This window comes from Rhineura floridana, chromosome 9, assembly GCF_030035675.1.
Source record: "Rhineura floridana isolate rRhiFlo1 chromosome 9, rRhiFlo1.hap2, whole genome shotgun sequence".
In the NCBI taxonomy this organism is placed as follows: domain Eukaryota; kingdom Metazoa; phylum Chordata; class Lepidosauria; order Squamata; family Rhineuridae; genus Rhineura; species Rhineura floridana.
The window spans coordinates 41,144,731-41,159,488 of NC_084488.1; the positions used below are offsets into that span (position 1 = coordinate 41,144,731).

At 40.1% G+C, this 14,758-nt stretch overlaps 1 protein-coding gene across 3 annotated transcripts in view; it reads right to left on the reverse strand.

The window, feature by feature from the left end:
* Window positions 1-14,758, reverse strand: part of LOC133364034 (storkhead-box protein 1-like) — a 163,197-nt gene that overhangs the window by 83,837 nt on the left and 64,602 nt on the right. Inside the window, exon 2 of one of the 3 annotated variants that reach the window (XM_061584000.1) lies at window positions 468-503. The exons of the other annotated variants lie outside the window; for them this stretch is intronic. Coding sequence (XP_061439984.1) covers window positions 487-503 — 17 coding nt within the window. The 3' untranslated portion in view covers window positions 468-486. Of the gene's footprint in view, window positions 1-467; window positions 504-14,758 lie in introns of those variants that run through there. 3 annotated transcript variants of the gene reach the window in all.

Consider the following 14,758-nt stretch of genomic DNA (forward strand, 5'->3'; position numbering starts at 1 on the left):
GGATGTGTAAACAAGTCAGAGGTTGAAGTGATTTCAGAACATTAACCCCTAGGCCAAGATAACAGATTGTATAAAGAAGTCCTTTACCTTCATTGGTGTTATAGATTACTATTAATTCATCACAGAGGCCAATAAGTAGATTTATCCATTAGCACAATTTAATTTACTAATGACAATCGTCACATCATTCCCTTTGTTTTACAAAAAGTGCTGAATGTAATCTTTCTGCAGTAAAGCCACACACACCCACTCCATCCATTACACAGAGCTATGCATACACAACCACATTGCTAAGGCTAAACATGGCAGGGGTTCATTTTTTAAAAAGAAAAATCATATGGAAATATCCCAGGAGACCATTTTGAATGGACTACAATGCCATTGCTCCAAAAGTCAGCAGAAATAAATTCAAGTCAGTGAGGCTTCAAGGTCAAGCTGCCAAACTTCTGCTACTTAAGACACCTCAATCTCAGACAACCTCCTCCCTCAGTTTTCTTCCAGTGCTGCACAAAAGAAAGTACACATCATTTCCACAAGCCATTCCATGCTATATAAACTGCTAACCATTGGTAAAAGACTATAACTGTTTCCCCATTACAAACCATACTAAACACTGCAAGGTTCTCACTACATTTAAATAGGTGCATCTGTAATGGAACAGATACATTCAAAATCTATGTAAACTAATAAAAAAAGTTATATTGTCCTCACTGCCAAAATATTTCACATTTTTAAACCGTCATGGATTTGAAAGCTGCAACTTTAAAAGTAATTGGGCAGGAATAAAATTGATGCTTTTTGTAAAAGAGTAATAAGCAATGGAAGTTATATATAGATTTGCACTGCTTATATTCATAAAATATGTGGAGCTAAGAATGAATCTAGTTTAGTTTGCACGCATCGCCAAAGTAAACAGAAAACCCCCCTCAAAACAGCAATGAAAAGACACAGAAGGGAATCTCTCCATACTGCATGAAGAGACAAAATATGCTAGCAAATGAAATTCACTGCTAGTAAATTGAAAGTAATACCCACTAGGGGCAAATACTCATAACTCTGCATATACACTCATAAGTTGGTTGTACTACTTAGGAAATATTGTAATAGAAAGCCCACCAAGAATGTCAACCTAGCCTGCTGAATCAATATAAAAGGCAAATAGCTTTAAAAAGGTTAAATAAGTTAATGGAGGGAAAAGTTCCAATAGAATTTAGCCATGACAGATGAAGACATACTTTCTATGCTCAAGTGCTTCTCTCTGTCCATCAGATACTGGACACAAGAAGCAGGGGAATGATACTGTCAATTTGCTTTGACAATGCTCATCCCTGGGATAATGGATCAGTTCCTGCTGTCTTCTCCATTCTGAGACCTGGTGTTAGATTCCTCTAAATAGCCTCTAAACTTAGCACTTTGGTCTGGGGTCAAGGCCACCACTCAACCAACAAGCAATATGCATCAAGAGACGTATGTTTCTCAGCACTCATTGCTAATTTTCCCTGAAACCTTAGAGAGTTCATAGGCTCAGAGTGTGTGCATTGGGATGAGATTATGAAAATGTTTTGTTTCGAAAGCTCAAACATGAAAATAGAGCTCTCCATTCATCTATCTCTCTTCCACCAGAGTGCAAGGGCAATGATTGCCTAGTGAATCAAATATTTATTGGTGAAAGTTGGATATAGTAGAAATGGCCCAACAAATGTGGTTGTTATACAGAGACAGTGCAAATATCTGTGATTGAAAGTTTCAGCTGCTGTGTCGCTTGCTTGTAAGAGAGAGTCTTGGCTGTTAAGAGCAGAGGAGATGCAGCCTGAATTTCTTAAACGGAAACAAAGGTACTGGAACTCTTTATGTGCATGAGATAGCAATAAAAATGCTGCAGTGCTTCCCTTCTGTCCCTTTTCAAGTCACTTTCCAAAGAAGGTGACTTTTATGAGTGGCTAAAAATTGGGTTACAGGAAGTCCCAGGTTTTGTCTTTCCAACACTGACACTAAGGTGCACTAAGCAAAGTAACATGAAGCAGGGACACAATACAGCTTCTCTCCTGGGGCGTCTGTCACTAATTCTTTTAATTTGTTCCCTTTCAAATATGCTCATCTTCATTCAAATCAGATATACAAAGGGCACCACAAAAAGGAACAGTTGGCAAGAATCTCAGTCTTTTGCCTGCTTACAGTTTATCACAGAATAAAATAGTTTCTACTGATGGAATTAAATTGACACCACAGTTGCTAGTTTGACACATTTCAAGGTCTGCCTTCTTGGACACAATGTTTGAGAATTTTTTGTTTGGAAGGAAAAAAAGCCTTAAAAAGAGAGGAAGACAGCAAAGCAATTCCAAGACTGCAGGATCTTCAAGATATAAAAGCAGGAACCATTCAAACATCCTCAGGCTAGTCTGCCACTTATCTCCAAGAAAGACAACAGGTATATTATGCTGTTGTACTAATTCAGGCTTAATTACAGAACCTCTTAAGCTTACTTCAGAACATATTTTTCTCACTTCTTTTTGTTCTGGGATGCATGATAACAGGAATGCAATGCTTCTGTTCATATTCCCTTTCACCAGCTTTTATTTTCCTTTGTTCTACAATGTGTTTATTTTAGCAAACAATTAATTATAATCAGGCTGAGCTTCCTCATTCATTAAAAGCCCCTTTCAGAGACAAATGGTTTTCCTGCCTTCTACCCTATTTAGGGGGGTGGGATTTAATACAAAGTCTTGTGCTCACAGGTAACCATTTCTAGGTCGGAACCTTTGTGACTCAAAGTTCATCATTCTTACTGTTGGCATTTTTAAAAAGAGTTGAAAGCAAAGCAGGGAATCACCTCAGTTCTAAGTAACTGGAGCCATGCTTGCATGAATCATTACTACAGCTTAAGAAACCCTTATAGTCTTGAGCTCATGTTCTGTCCCCAACACTAGATGAGTGGAAAGTGAGAAGGTAGCCATAATATGGAGTCCTTAAAGAGGGGGCTGCATCTCTAGTATTCATGTAAACATGATTAGAGAAACTGTTCATGTGAATGTGATCCAAATAGGCTGTGCACAACCTATCTCACGATGCTGCTGTACATACTAGGTCAGAGATGGGGAACTTTTTTTCAGCCCATTTCTTTCCAGGTAACCTTTTGAGGGCAAGATGCCAATGGTGGGTGAGGCCAGAGGCAAAAGTGGGTGGAGCCATAAGTGTAAAGTTAACCTTACCTCCATGTCTCCCACATGCACAAATAATGGGAAAACATAGCTTAGGCTAGTTTCTGCAGACACTAAACATCCCTCTCTGTCCTCCACCAAGAGACATTACCAGAGTTCCAGACAGGCAAAAACACTTGGATGCAAAGCAGCCAGTGTGTGCGGGGGGTGACCTGGGAAGAATTCCAAGGGCCAGACAGAGAGCTCTGGAGGGCCATGTTCAGCCTTCAGGCCTGAGGTTCCCCACTCCAGCACTACCGTATGAAAAAAGCAGCCCATTCAGTTCCCCATGGAACCCTTGATCCTACGGACCTCCTCAGCCACTTTTTCCTATACTGAGATATGAGGAAAAGGCTCTTTAACTCCCTTTTTGTCAGTGCCATTACAGAAATCTTCCTCTTATGTATTTTGCTCACTTCCTTACACAAGCAAATGGGAGTAGCTAAGGTGCCTAAAGAAAAGGCTCTGGCAAAGCCTCTATTATTGTTCACAATGGGAGTGTGGGGATTAAAGTACCCATGCCTTTTATATTGGATTGTGTGGGAATTAGCCAAGAAGCAGAGTGAATATTTTTCATCCACACCCCTCTGGCTTTGCTTGGTTCTGGTGAAAAATTCTGATGAGTAAAGGACACTGTTGGGCCAAAAATGGTGAACCACAAAACAGCAGGCCTGAAGAATGAAGCAAGTAACAAAGGAGATAGAAAGGGACGAGGGGAGGACTGACATGACAGAGTTATGGAAAATAGTACATAAGGTTCAGAGTGCAAAAAGCAGAGATTATATGTGACAGGCTGCACACACAGCCAGAGCAAGGAAAGTGAATAAGGCTGCAATCCAACACCCACTTACTTGAGAGCAAGCCTAATTGAAATTAAGGGGGAAAGGATTGTGTTGCAATTATGCAAACTAATTTTGTGTCCAAAACACACTATGTATTTCTGAACGACAAGGGCATCACTACTGAAAAAGTGTGTATCTCTATAGCCAAGACATAGAGTGTTCAAGTAAAACAGGGATTAAAGATATCCTGAAGTTCACCTAGCTGATTTAAGATTTTATAAGATTCATAGCTTTCATTACACGTATAACTTTAAGCAATGCTTTCATAATGTGTATAACTTTAAGCACAGAAAAGGGGATAGTATTTTGTTGTTATGTGCCTTCAAGTCAACTACGACTTATGGCAACCCTATGAATCAGCGACCTCCAACAGCATCTGTTGTGAACCACCCAGTTCAGATCTTGTAAGTTCACGTCTGTGGCTTCTTTGATGGAATCAATCCATCTCTTGTTCAGCCTTCCTCTTTTTCTACACCCTTCTATTTTTCCCAGCATTATTGTCTTTTCTAGTGAATCATGTCTTCTCATGATGTGTCCAAAGTATGATAACCTCAGTGTCATCATTTTAGCTTCTAATGATAGTTCTGGTTTAATTTGTTCTGACACCCAATTATTTGACTTTTTTGCAGTCCATGGTATCCACAAAGCTCTCCTCCAACACCACATTTCAAAGGAGTTGATTTTCTCTTATCCGCTTTTTTCACTGTCCAACTTTCACATCCATAGAGATCGGGAATACCATGGTCTGAATGAGCCGACTTTAGTGTTCAGTGATACATGTTTGCATTTGAGGACCTTTTCTAGTTCTCTCACAGCTGCCCTCCCCAGTCCTAGCCTTCTTCTGATTTCTTGACCATTGTCTCCATTTTGGTTAATGACTGTGCCAAGGTATTGATAATTCTTGACAAGTTCAATGTCCTCGTTGTCAACTTTGTTACATAAATCTTCTGTTGTCATTAATGTAGTCTTTTTGACGTTCAGCTGTAGTCCTGCTTTTGTACTTTCCTCTTTAACTTTCATCAGCATTCGTTTTAAATCATTACTGGTTTCTGCTAGTAGTATGATATTGTATGCCCATTTTAAATTATTGATATTTTTCCCTCCAGTTTTCACACCTCCTTCATCTTTGTCCAATCCCGCTTTCCGTATATGTTCTGCATATAGATTAAATAAATAGGGTGACAAAATATACCCCTGACTCACACCCTTTCCGATGGGGAACCAATTGGTTTCTCCATATTCTGTCCTTACAGTAGCCTCTTGTCCAGAGTATAGGTTGCGCATCAGGACAATCAGATGCTATAGCACCCCCATTTCTTTTAAAGCATTCCATAGTATTTTGTGATCTACACAATCAAAGGCTTTGCTATAATCTATTAAGCACAGCGTGATTTTCTTCTGAAATTCCTTGTTCTGTTCCATTATCCAAAGTATGTTTGCAATATGATCTCTGGTGCCTCTTCCCTTTCTAAATCCAGCTTGGACATCTGGCATTTCTCACTCCATATATGGTAAGAGCCTTTGTTGTAGAATCTTGAGCATTACTTTACTTGCATGGGATATTAAGGCAATAGTTTGATAATTACTGCATTCCCTGGGATCCCCTTTCTTTGGAATTGGGATGTATATTGAACGCTTCCAGTCTGTAGGCCATTGTTTAGTTTTCCATATTTCTTGACAGATTTTAGTCAAAATTTGGACAGATTCAGTCAGTAGCTTGTAGCAATTCTATTGGTATGCCATCTGTTCCTGGTGATTTGTTTCTTCCAAGTATTTTAAGAGCAGCTTTCACCTCACATTCTAGAATTTCTGGTTCTTCATCATACGGTTCCTCCATGAATGAGTCTGTCATCCTTGCATCTCTTTTATAGAGTTCTTCCGTGTATTGCTTCCATCTTCCTTTCATCTCAGTCAGTCAGTGTGTTCCCCTGTTGATTATTCAACGTCCCTACTCTTGGTTTAAATTTCCCTTTCATTTCTTTAATCTTTTGAAACAGGGCTCTCGTTCTTCCCTTTTTGTTGTCCTCTTCTATTTCTATACAATAGCTATTGTAATAGTTTAATAGTGTAATAGGTTAAGCACAGAAAAGGGGATAGTATATTGCTCAAGTATTTTGCATAACAATTTTCCATGGCTTTATTCAATTAAAGGGCTGAGATTTATAAGAACTCAAAGACAAGGATCCACTTGCACAACAGGCCATCCCATTTTTTCAAACAGCAGCCCATTTCCACATAGCACTTTCAGATTTGAAAAGTAGCAGCTTGCAATAGGGCACAGAGCAAAAGAGCTTGCTGTTCAGAAAAAGAAGAGGAAGCCCCACTACATGCATGGTGCCTTAAGAACATACAAATTGCTGTTAGGACTGTGACCAGCATTTAGTCCTGTTAATTTGATTTTGAAATTGTACATATGAATAACAGCAAATTTAGCACAAGTGTACTACCAATACAGTGTGTTAATGATGGTATATTCCTTAGAGCAGGACTGGAGAACCTGTGGCCCTCCAGATTTGTTCAATTTCCAACTCCCATCAGCCCCAGCCACCAGGGCCAATGGGCAGGTATGAGGAGAGTTGTAGTCCACCAACATCAAAAGCGCCACTTGTCCTCCCAAACTTGTTCTTAAGGCTGAGTCCTTTTTTACTGGGATTTCCTCCTTGTGGGTTAGACTATACTATGTTGGGGCGTAGGATACATGTGTTTCTTTTTAGGGGGACTTGAAAACATGCACATTGTGATTTACCTGCATTTGTACTACAGAGATACATGTGAGTCACACATATCACCAGTGCTTTTTTTGTGATGGTACTGACTGGTATGGAGTATTATTTATTTATTTAGAATATTTCTATACCGCTTAATATATAAAAAGAGCTCTAAGCAGTGTACAGAAAAGTAAAACTACAAATATTATAAAAATGCACAATAAAGCCATAATACAAACAATACAGACATAATACAAATTATTAATAAATAAATACAGACACAAATTCCTTCACACTTCCCCACTCAACACCTCTCAACCTCCTGGCTCCCACACAGGACTCTACCCATCCACCCTGGCCCTCACCCAGGGCCCAAGCACACAAAGTCTCACATGAAAGTGGGTTCCCAGGGGATCTCAAAGATCACAAAGGAATACTAAAGGTAAAGGTAAAGGTGTCCCCGCACTTGTAATGCGAGTCGTTTCCGACTCTTAGGGTGACGTCTTGCGACGTTTACTAGGCAGACCATATATATGGGGTGGGATTGCCAGTTCCGTCTCCGGCCTTTCTTTACCCCCCAGCATATTACTCCATCAACTGCTTGGAAAGGGCAGCAACAGCAGCAGAGATAACAATTACTACAGTGATGTATGTTGAGACAAAACTCAGAAGGGTCCAATCAGCTGAAGCGACTCACAGAATAGCATTATGGTCTTTATCTGGCTGTGGGCCACCTGTTGAACACCCTTTGTTTTATATTATGTCCCTTTGGTTTCTCAACTAAAAACATTACTGTTCTAAGGCATGGTGTTAAATGTTGAAACATTCAACAGCTGTTCTCGTTACAGACAAGATTTTACAGACAGTAGCTTTAAAAATCCACAGAGTAACTCACCCTATTTGTCAGTGAGCTCTTTAATGAAGATTGGGGGGGGAGAGACAGACAGGTGCCTACTGTTATATTTGGACAGCAGATAAACTGTGTAATGGCATTTGCTACAGAAAATTTATTACCTTCTTCCCCTCCAGCTTTGCCCTTAACATGTTGTCATTTAAAATAATATGCAGTACAGCTGGCTTCTGTATGTCAACTTATGGCCTTTGCGCTATGGAAAACAAAAGCTGAGACCAGCCTTCATCCAAGCCTAAAATACAATTTAATTTGTCTATATGTTTTTGCAATTTGATTTTATTTCCATGTTTCCCAGAAAGTTAACAGATTTTCATGTGGTCAGTGGACAAATGCCACTTCTACAGTATCATTCTTATTTCTGCAATGTATAAAAATCCCCACAAGTCATCTTTTGAGGAGCCATTTGAGCAACTTGTTTTGCTTGGAAAGACATTCAGCTGGTTCACACAACACAGAAAGCAAAACTAGCAGGAGGTTTCTTCTTAGCTCTAGCTTGTAGTTAGCGAGGAGAGAGCTTAACCACAAGCCCAGGTTTGGACAAGGTGAACCAAACCTCAGCTTGGCTTAGCATGGTGTGGGTGTAAAAAAGACCGGGGAGGAGCAAAACAGCTGCAAGCTTCTCTCTGGAAGGCCACACATTTGTATAGTCCTGGTAAGTCATAGTTTGATTTAACAGGTTGTGTGAACCAGGTCAATGATTATTTTTTTTGCAGGGGGGGGGGATTGAGAAGTGCATTGTAGTGTAAGCTTGCAGCCATGCCAAATATCCCATGTTTGTCTTATACAGTAGAAAACACATTGACTGTATTACCTAACAAGCCCTTCTGAAGCCTGTTTAGAAGCCTATTGAAAAATGGAAATGGACTGCCTTCAAGTCGATCTCGACTTATGGCGACCTATGAATAAGGTTTTCATGGTAAGCGGTATTCAGAGGGGGGTTACCATTGCCTTCCTCTGAGGCTGAGAGGCAGTGACTGGTCCAAGGTCACCCAGTGAGCTTCATGGCTGTGTGGGGATTCAAACCCTGGTCTCCCAGGTCGTAGTCCAACACTCTAACCACTATGCCACACTGGCTCTCGAACCCTATTAGCCAGGGTAATGCTGTAGACAGGAACACTTGAAAGGCTGACCACAGTCTGAAATGTAAACAGAAGCATTACTCAAAAGAAATTAGTGATATTTGGGCGAGGGAAACAGGCTCATCTAAAGCCAAAAGAAAGAGGTAGCCAGCTTCCAGACACATGCTTAGGAGTAATTCCATCCCATAAGAATTGTAGCCAAAAGATGCCAACTGATTCTATTAGGTTTGAACACAGAAGCAACTTGGTACTGGAATGCCAATCTGGACTGAAACACTGTTGCTTCTCTTATTACTTTGCATTCCTATTTACCTCTAATACCCCCCTTTTCCTAATTTGCCTTTTTTAGATTATAAACCTGTGGGCAAGACCTGTATTAACTTTTAATTATGCATAGCACCTAGCTATGTATGCTCTGTAATAATGCTATTTGATATTTTGCTTTAATTCAGTGTTATTATTATGTTACTCCCGCTGCCACTCCCTACACACACACACACTTTCCCAGCAACTACACCTTGTGCTGAGTGCAAAATGAAGTTCATAGGCTGCCCAAAGGATGATGAAGCACATCTTTTATGTGCATAACAGGGCACATTTTCAGTATGTTTTTCCTTCAAACATAAGTACTTCATCCAAAGACAGAATAGAATTAGATGAAAGCGAACCATGCAATATTCTTGGCATATAGGTATTTTAAATATTGGTTACTTTTTGGCTGTGCATTGTGTATGACTGTAAACTCACATGAATATTTCCATATGGCTGCCTGCCCACTCACCAACTAGGCATTCTGGGTACAATCCTTGGTGATTTAAGTTACCTATCCCTATCCATATGAAGCAACTTTAAAAAAAATTGTTTGTATCTCAATAACCTACCTCAAACTTGCTCCTTTCAAAGAAAGAAACAGGAACACTGTGGTAATCACCGAAGGCAGTGTTGTGTTAAGATAACAAATGTTACCAACAAAATATTTAAATTCTGTAAAAAGCTGCACATCTATTTCAATAAAAAGCAGCATTTTAAAATGTTCAGATTTCTGTTCATTGTACAGCCTTTAATAAAACAACAAGGGGGGAGGAAGGGGAAGACTGATGCTATTATTGAGCTGTCTATAAAGAACTTCCTGCTAACTCTCTTTCAGCACATCCCCACATGTACCTAATTTGAACATAAAAGGGTGGGGATTAAAGCTGCCAAGATAAAAACTGCCTGCAGTTTCGAGCTTTAGGGCTGGTAGTTAAAATCCTTGGTTACTGGCATCCTTTGAAAATATTAAATACTAAGCATTCCCACTCACCTCCAAGTCACAAACAGGATCAAACAGATCCTCCACACCTGCATGCTCAACATGGTGTGTTGGATCTTGAGTATCACAATTTATTTATTTTTTTAAATCAAGTTTCTAGCCCACAAAGATACAGGGAAAACAGAAAAATACAGGCAGTTGCATCTGAATGCAAATAAAGAACCTCAAGCAGAGATTCCAGTGGTAAGAGGATGGTGTTTCATATCCAATTTTATTTTATTTATTAAATTTCTAACCTGCCAAAGGACCTTCAATATATATTTCCTGTGCGCAGCATTTGCTGCAGTGTACCAAATGTATACCTCATATTGGAAAATACAGTCCAAAGCTGATTTGCAATCATGGTTAGCTTGATGCAGATATAAAACTGTGCTGTAGTTTATGCTGCACAGGAAAGGTGGAAAAAGGAAGAAGAGATAATGTATGCAAGTCCATGGTTGAGAGATTGTGAACATTATATCTGCATAGTAGCTAAACTGATTGCATTTCTAAAGGTAATCTGATATAAAACAGACATAAATGTTCACACATCAAAATTTTAAAAACATCCTTTTAACAATAGATATGGCAAGCTACTGTATATTACACAAAAATGCATGGTCTTGACTCTTGGTTATTTGCTCTTATTTTTAATACAATTACTATGGTGCTGACGATTTAATAGTACTTCCCCTCCCCCAAGTAATTTCATATTATTTTTTGGGCAGTCAAATATTATTCACAAAAACTAAAAGGATTAGAAGATTAAGAATAATTAGTATAAGTATACCCACTGTCAGAAAAGTACTAAAAGTACATAAAGTCCTATTTCAAGGTTCAATAACTTTTTTCCAGGTTAGTAGTATTGAAGTTTTTTGCAAGAATGGGATATTTGAAAGAAGGACTACAGAAGCAAGATATTTAGAATGATGCCCACAGAAGGAAGATAGCAATGATTTTGGTATTGATATGATTTGATGACATTGAAGACACCTGGCCCCAGGTGACAATGATGTTTCTTGGAGCACCCTCAGACTCTGAACCTGCTCCTTCAAGAGGCGCACATCCCATCCATAACAGCATGTTTCACCAAATCCCAGACCTGGGAACCACCCAACCACAGAACTTCCGTCTTGTCTGGATTCAGCTTCAATTTATTGGTCCATATCCAGCCCATTAGTGCCTCCAGTCACTGATTCAGGATCTTCACCAGCTGTCCCAATACCAATGGGACAGACAGATAGAGCTGAGTGTCACTGGTTGTCATAAGCATATAAGCTGAAAACATTTTCTTATTTCACCAAGCCTATCTAGACATATCATTATATACATTTGTTTTTAACAATTTTGCTGATTTTATCTGGTTTTACTGATAATTCTTTATGTATATTTATTATGTTATTTCACATCTTTTCATTTATCTGTGTTTTACAGAATAACTTTATTATGTACACCCCTTAGAGAGTTTTCTGATTAAGTCTATACATTTTTCTAAATAAAATTAAAACAAATTAATATTTATTATTATTATTATTTATCACTTGAATTTATATGCCACTTTTCCATACAAATATGCTCAAAGTGGCTTACAAAAATGCAAATGATGACATCAACAGCAATCAATTCAAAAACATAACAATCATTTCAAAACATAACAATCCAACAATAACTCCAATTGATTACCTAAACCAGCCTTTCCCAACTAGTGGGCCACCAGATGTTGTTGGACCACAACTCCCATCAGCCTCAGCCAGCATTGCCAATGGTCAGGAAAGATGGGAATTGTGGTCCAACAACATCTGGTGGCTCACTAGTTGGGAAAGGCTGACCTAAATATCATCACATTTAAAGACATCATAAAACAAGCTATCAATCAATTAAAATATATTAAATTAATAACATAACATTTAAATATAACAACATAACATTCCAATACAAAAGCATAAGAAAACAGTTTTTGTCACTCAAGCATTAATGTTAAGAGATGTTAATCTCTGCTGATGGCTATTGTTATATGAAGACTCCATGTTCAGAGGCAGACTAACTCTGGGCACCGGTGACTGGAAAGAACCCACAGTGGGAGAAGGCTATTGCTTGTAAGCTCCCCCCAAAAGCAGCCAGATGGACACTGCAGAAAGGCAAGATGCTAGACAAGGCAGTGCCTTGGTCAAGTCCCCAACGAAACAGAACACCCAGAGCTCACACAAACACTCCCCAGAATACATGATGCGACAGCGGCGGCACTCCCAGCATCCCCACTCTGTTGCTTGGTGCCCCACCCGTCTGCACCAGGCTCCATGACGTGGCGACTGCAGGCAGGCTGGCGGACTGGCAACCTTGAGTACGGTGGGGCGGGTGGCAGGCGGCTCCTCACCCCAAGCATTGTGCCAGACTCCTCCGGGCGCCCCTCCTCGGCCATCCTGGAGGAGACAGCCACGGTAGCATTGGCTGCTGGCTTCAAGCCGTCCGCCGGCAACTCCTTCAAGCCGAAGTAGCAGTGCATAAACACCAGGTAGTATCGGCAATTTGGAGTTAACCTCCCCCTTGTAACTGTGGCAGAAGAAGTGGTGCAGAGAGACAGCGGATGCCGTAGCTGGCAAGACCTCCGACATCTTAGATGTTCTTTCTCAAGAAGGAGATTCTTATTGATGGCCCTTCACTCCAAATCCCCTGATGACTGCTCCCAGCAGCTTCATATAGCTATCATGGTCAACAAGACTGACCTGTGAAGGCCCCACAGGATCATTGCCATAGGGCTGAGCAAAAGTCATCTAATGCTACTTTCTGAAACTGCCCTCAGAGATAGTATCGGAACCACCACAAAGTGATGCCCCCAACTCTTAAATCCCAAATGCAGTCCAGAAGAATATCAATGTCAATGGTATCAAAAGCCACCAAGAAGTCCAGAAGAATGAAGTGTTGCACTCCCTGACAAAGGTCATCGACCAGGGCAACCAAAGTGGTTTTGGTCCCAAAACCAAACCTGAAGTCGGATTGAAATTACACTAGATAATTGGTTTCATGAAGCATGCCTGCAGTTGTACTGCCACCACTTTCTCAAGCACCTTGCTCAAAAAGGGGATATTCATAACCGGGCAGTAGTTGTCAAGTATTTGTGAATCCAGGGACATCCTCAAGGATAGGATGAACCACCACCTCCCACAATGAGGCATGAATCACCCCCTGGACCCACTCAGTCAATCCTTTTCAGCCTCCTTTTATTAGACAAGAAGGATCAAGTAGACACATGGTGAGCCAGACCCCTTCATGATCGATCCTTGGATTTGTACACTCCCTTCTCCTTCAGTCAGATTTCCTCCCATATATCTTGGTTCTTGGCAAACAATAGCAGTGCAAACCAGAGTTCATTTGCAAGCCAGAATCAGAAACCATGATCAAATTATCCCTCTTCAGGTATTAAGTATTCAGCAACGTTAACACCTGGGGGGGGGGAAATGGGGAAGAACACACTAGCTCCATTCCCATTGCCATTTCAATCACCTTCCAACTCATGAAAGGCAACTATGTTAAGCAGAGAGCCTGTTCTATCTGGTGAAGGCTTTCCAGGCGTTTTGGAACCCTGTAGGTTCTAAAACAGCTAGGGAGTCTCCAGAGATAGAAAAGGATTCCCAGTTTACACAGTCATCTTCCATCAGTCAGAAGACAACTAAAATGCTGACAGAAGGGGGTGAGGCTAGAGCACTTGTCCCTGCTGCCACCCTCCTCATGTGTTAACTTTTCTGGATTCTTCACACCTGAAGGGGGCTATTGCACTTTCCAATTCTGGTTTGTAGGCAAACTATGGGTTGGGTTCAGATATGAGAACCTTGTGTTTGTGTGCTTCCTCCATCCTCTTTCCTCCCTTTACATACTGCAATTTCCTCTCACTGTTGGTTAGCCACAAGCCATAGTCTGCCATTACATCCAAATCGGGCAAGACATAATTTGCCCACAAAACAGGATCCCAAACTCAGCTCACACTTGTACTTTGTTCTCTGACACTTTCTTAATTTTATTTCATATTAAGGTTTGTACCCCATTTTCACTTCCAAACGGAAGCATATAATGGTTAACATACTGAAACAAATACAAAAACACGAAAAATTATCATTTTATTTTTTAAAAAAACTTCAGTGTTTCTGCCAGAGCAAGCGTGCCACCAGTGTTATTTTTTTTAAGGGCATAGCCTCTCTGGACATGGAAATGCTGTGGCCAAATAAATAATGAAATGAATAAATCCTCAAGAAGTTTGTGGGCTCCCCCTCTTGCATATATATTTCTTCCTTGGTTTGCAGCCTAAGAACTGGGTTACCAAATATCACATGTCAACAAATTCTCTTTGCATAATCATAGTTCACAAATGTCTACAGTTCTTTTCAGTCAGTCCCATATGAAGAAGGTGTGCCCATGTTGTTTACAGAGAATTGCAGCATTTCTTGCCATCTTCATAAAAATTCCATGGTGATCAAAAGGTTCATTGTAGTCCCATGTAGAAGTTGTGTTTTAAATTCACATGGAAATTATGTCTACATTCTTGACAGCAAAAACCTGAGAATGATTGCACCGTGAACCAAACGTCTGCATTTGCAAAACAATCCTTAGTGACCGATCCCGAAATGCACTAGTAATGCATTTCAGCATAAAGGTGGGCCTATTACTAATCATTTCCCCCTCTATAGGAAAAAAACACAGAAATAAAAACTTTTCACTAGTGACTAACATAAGAAG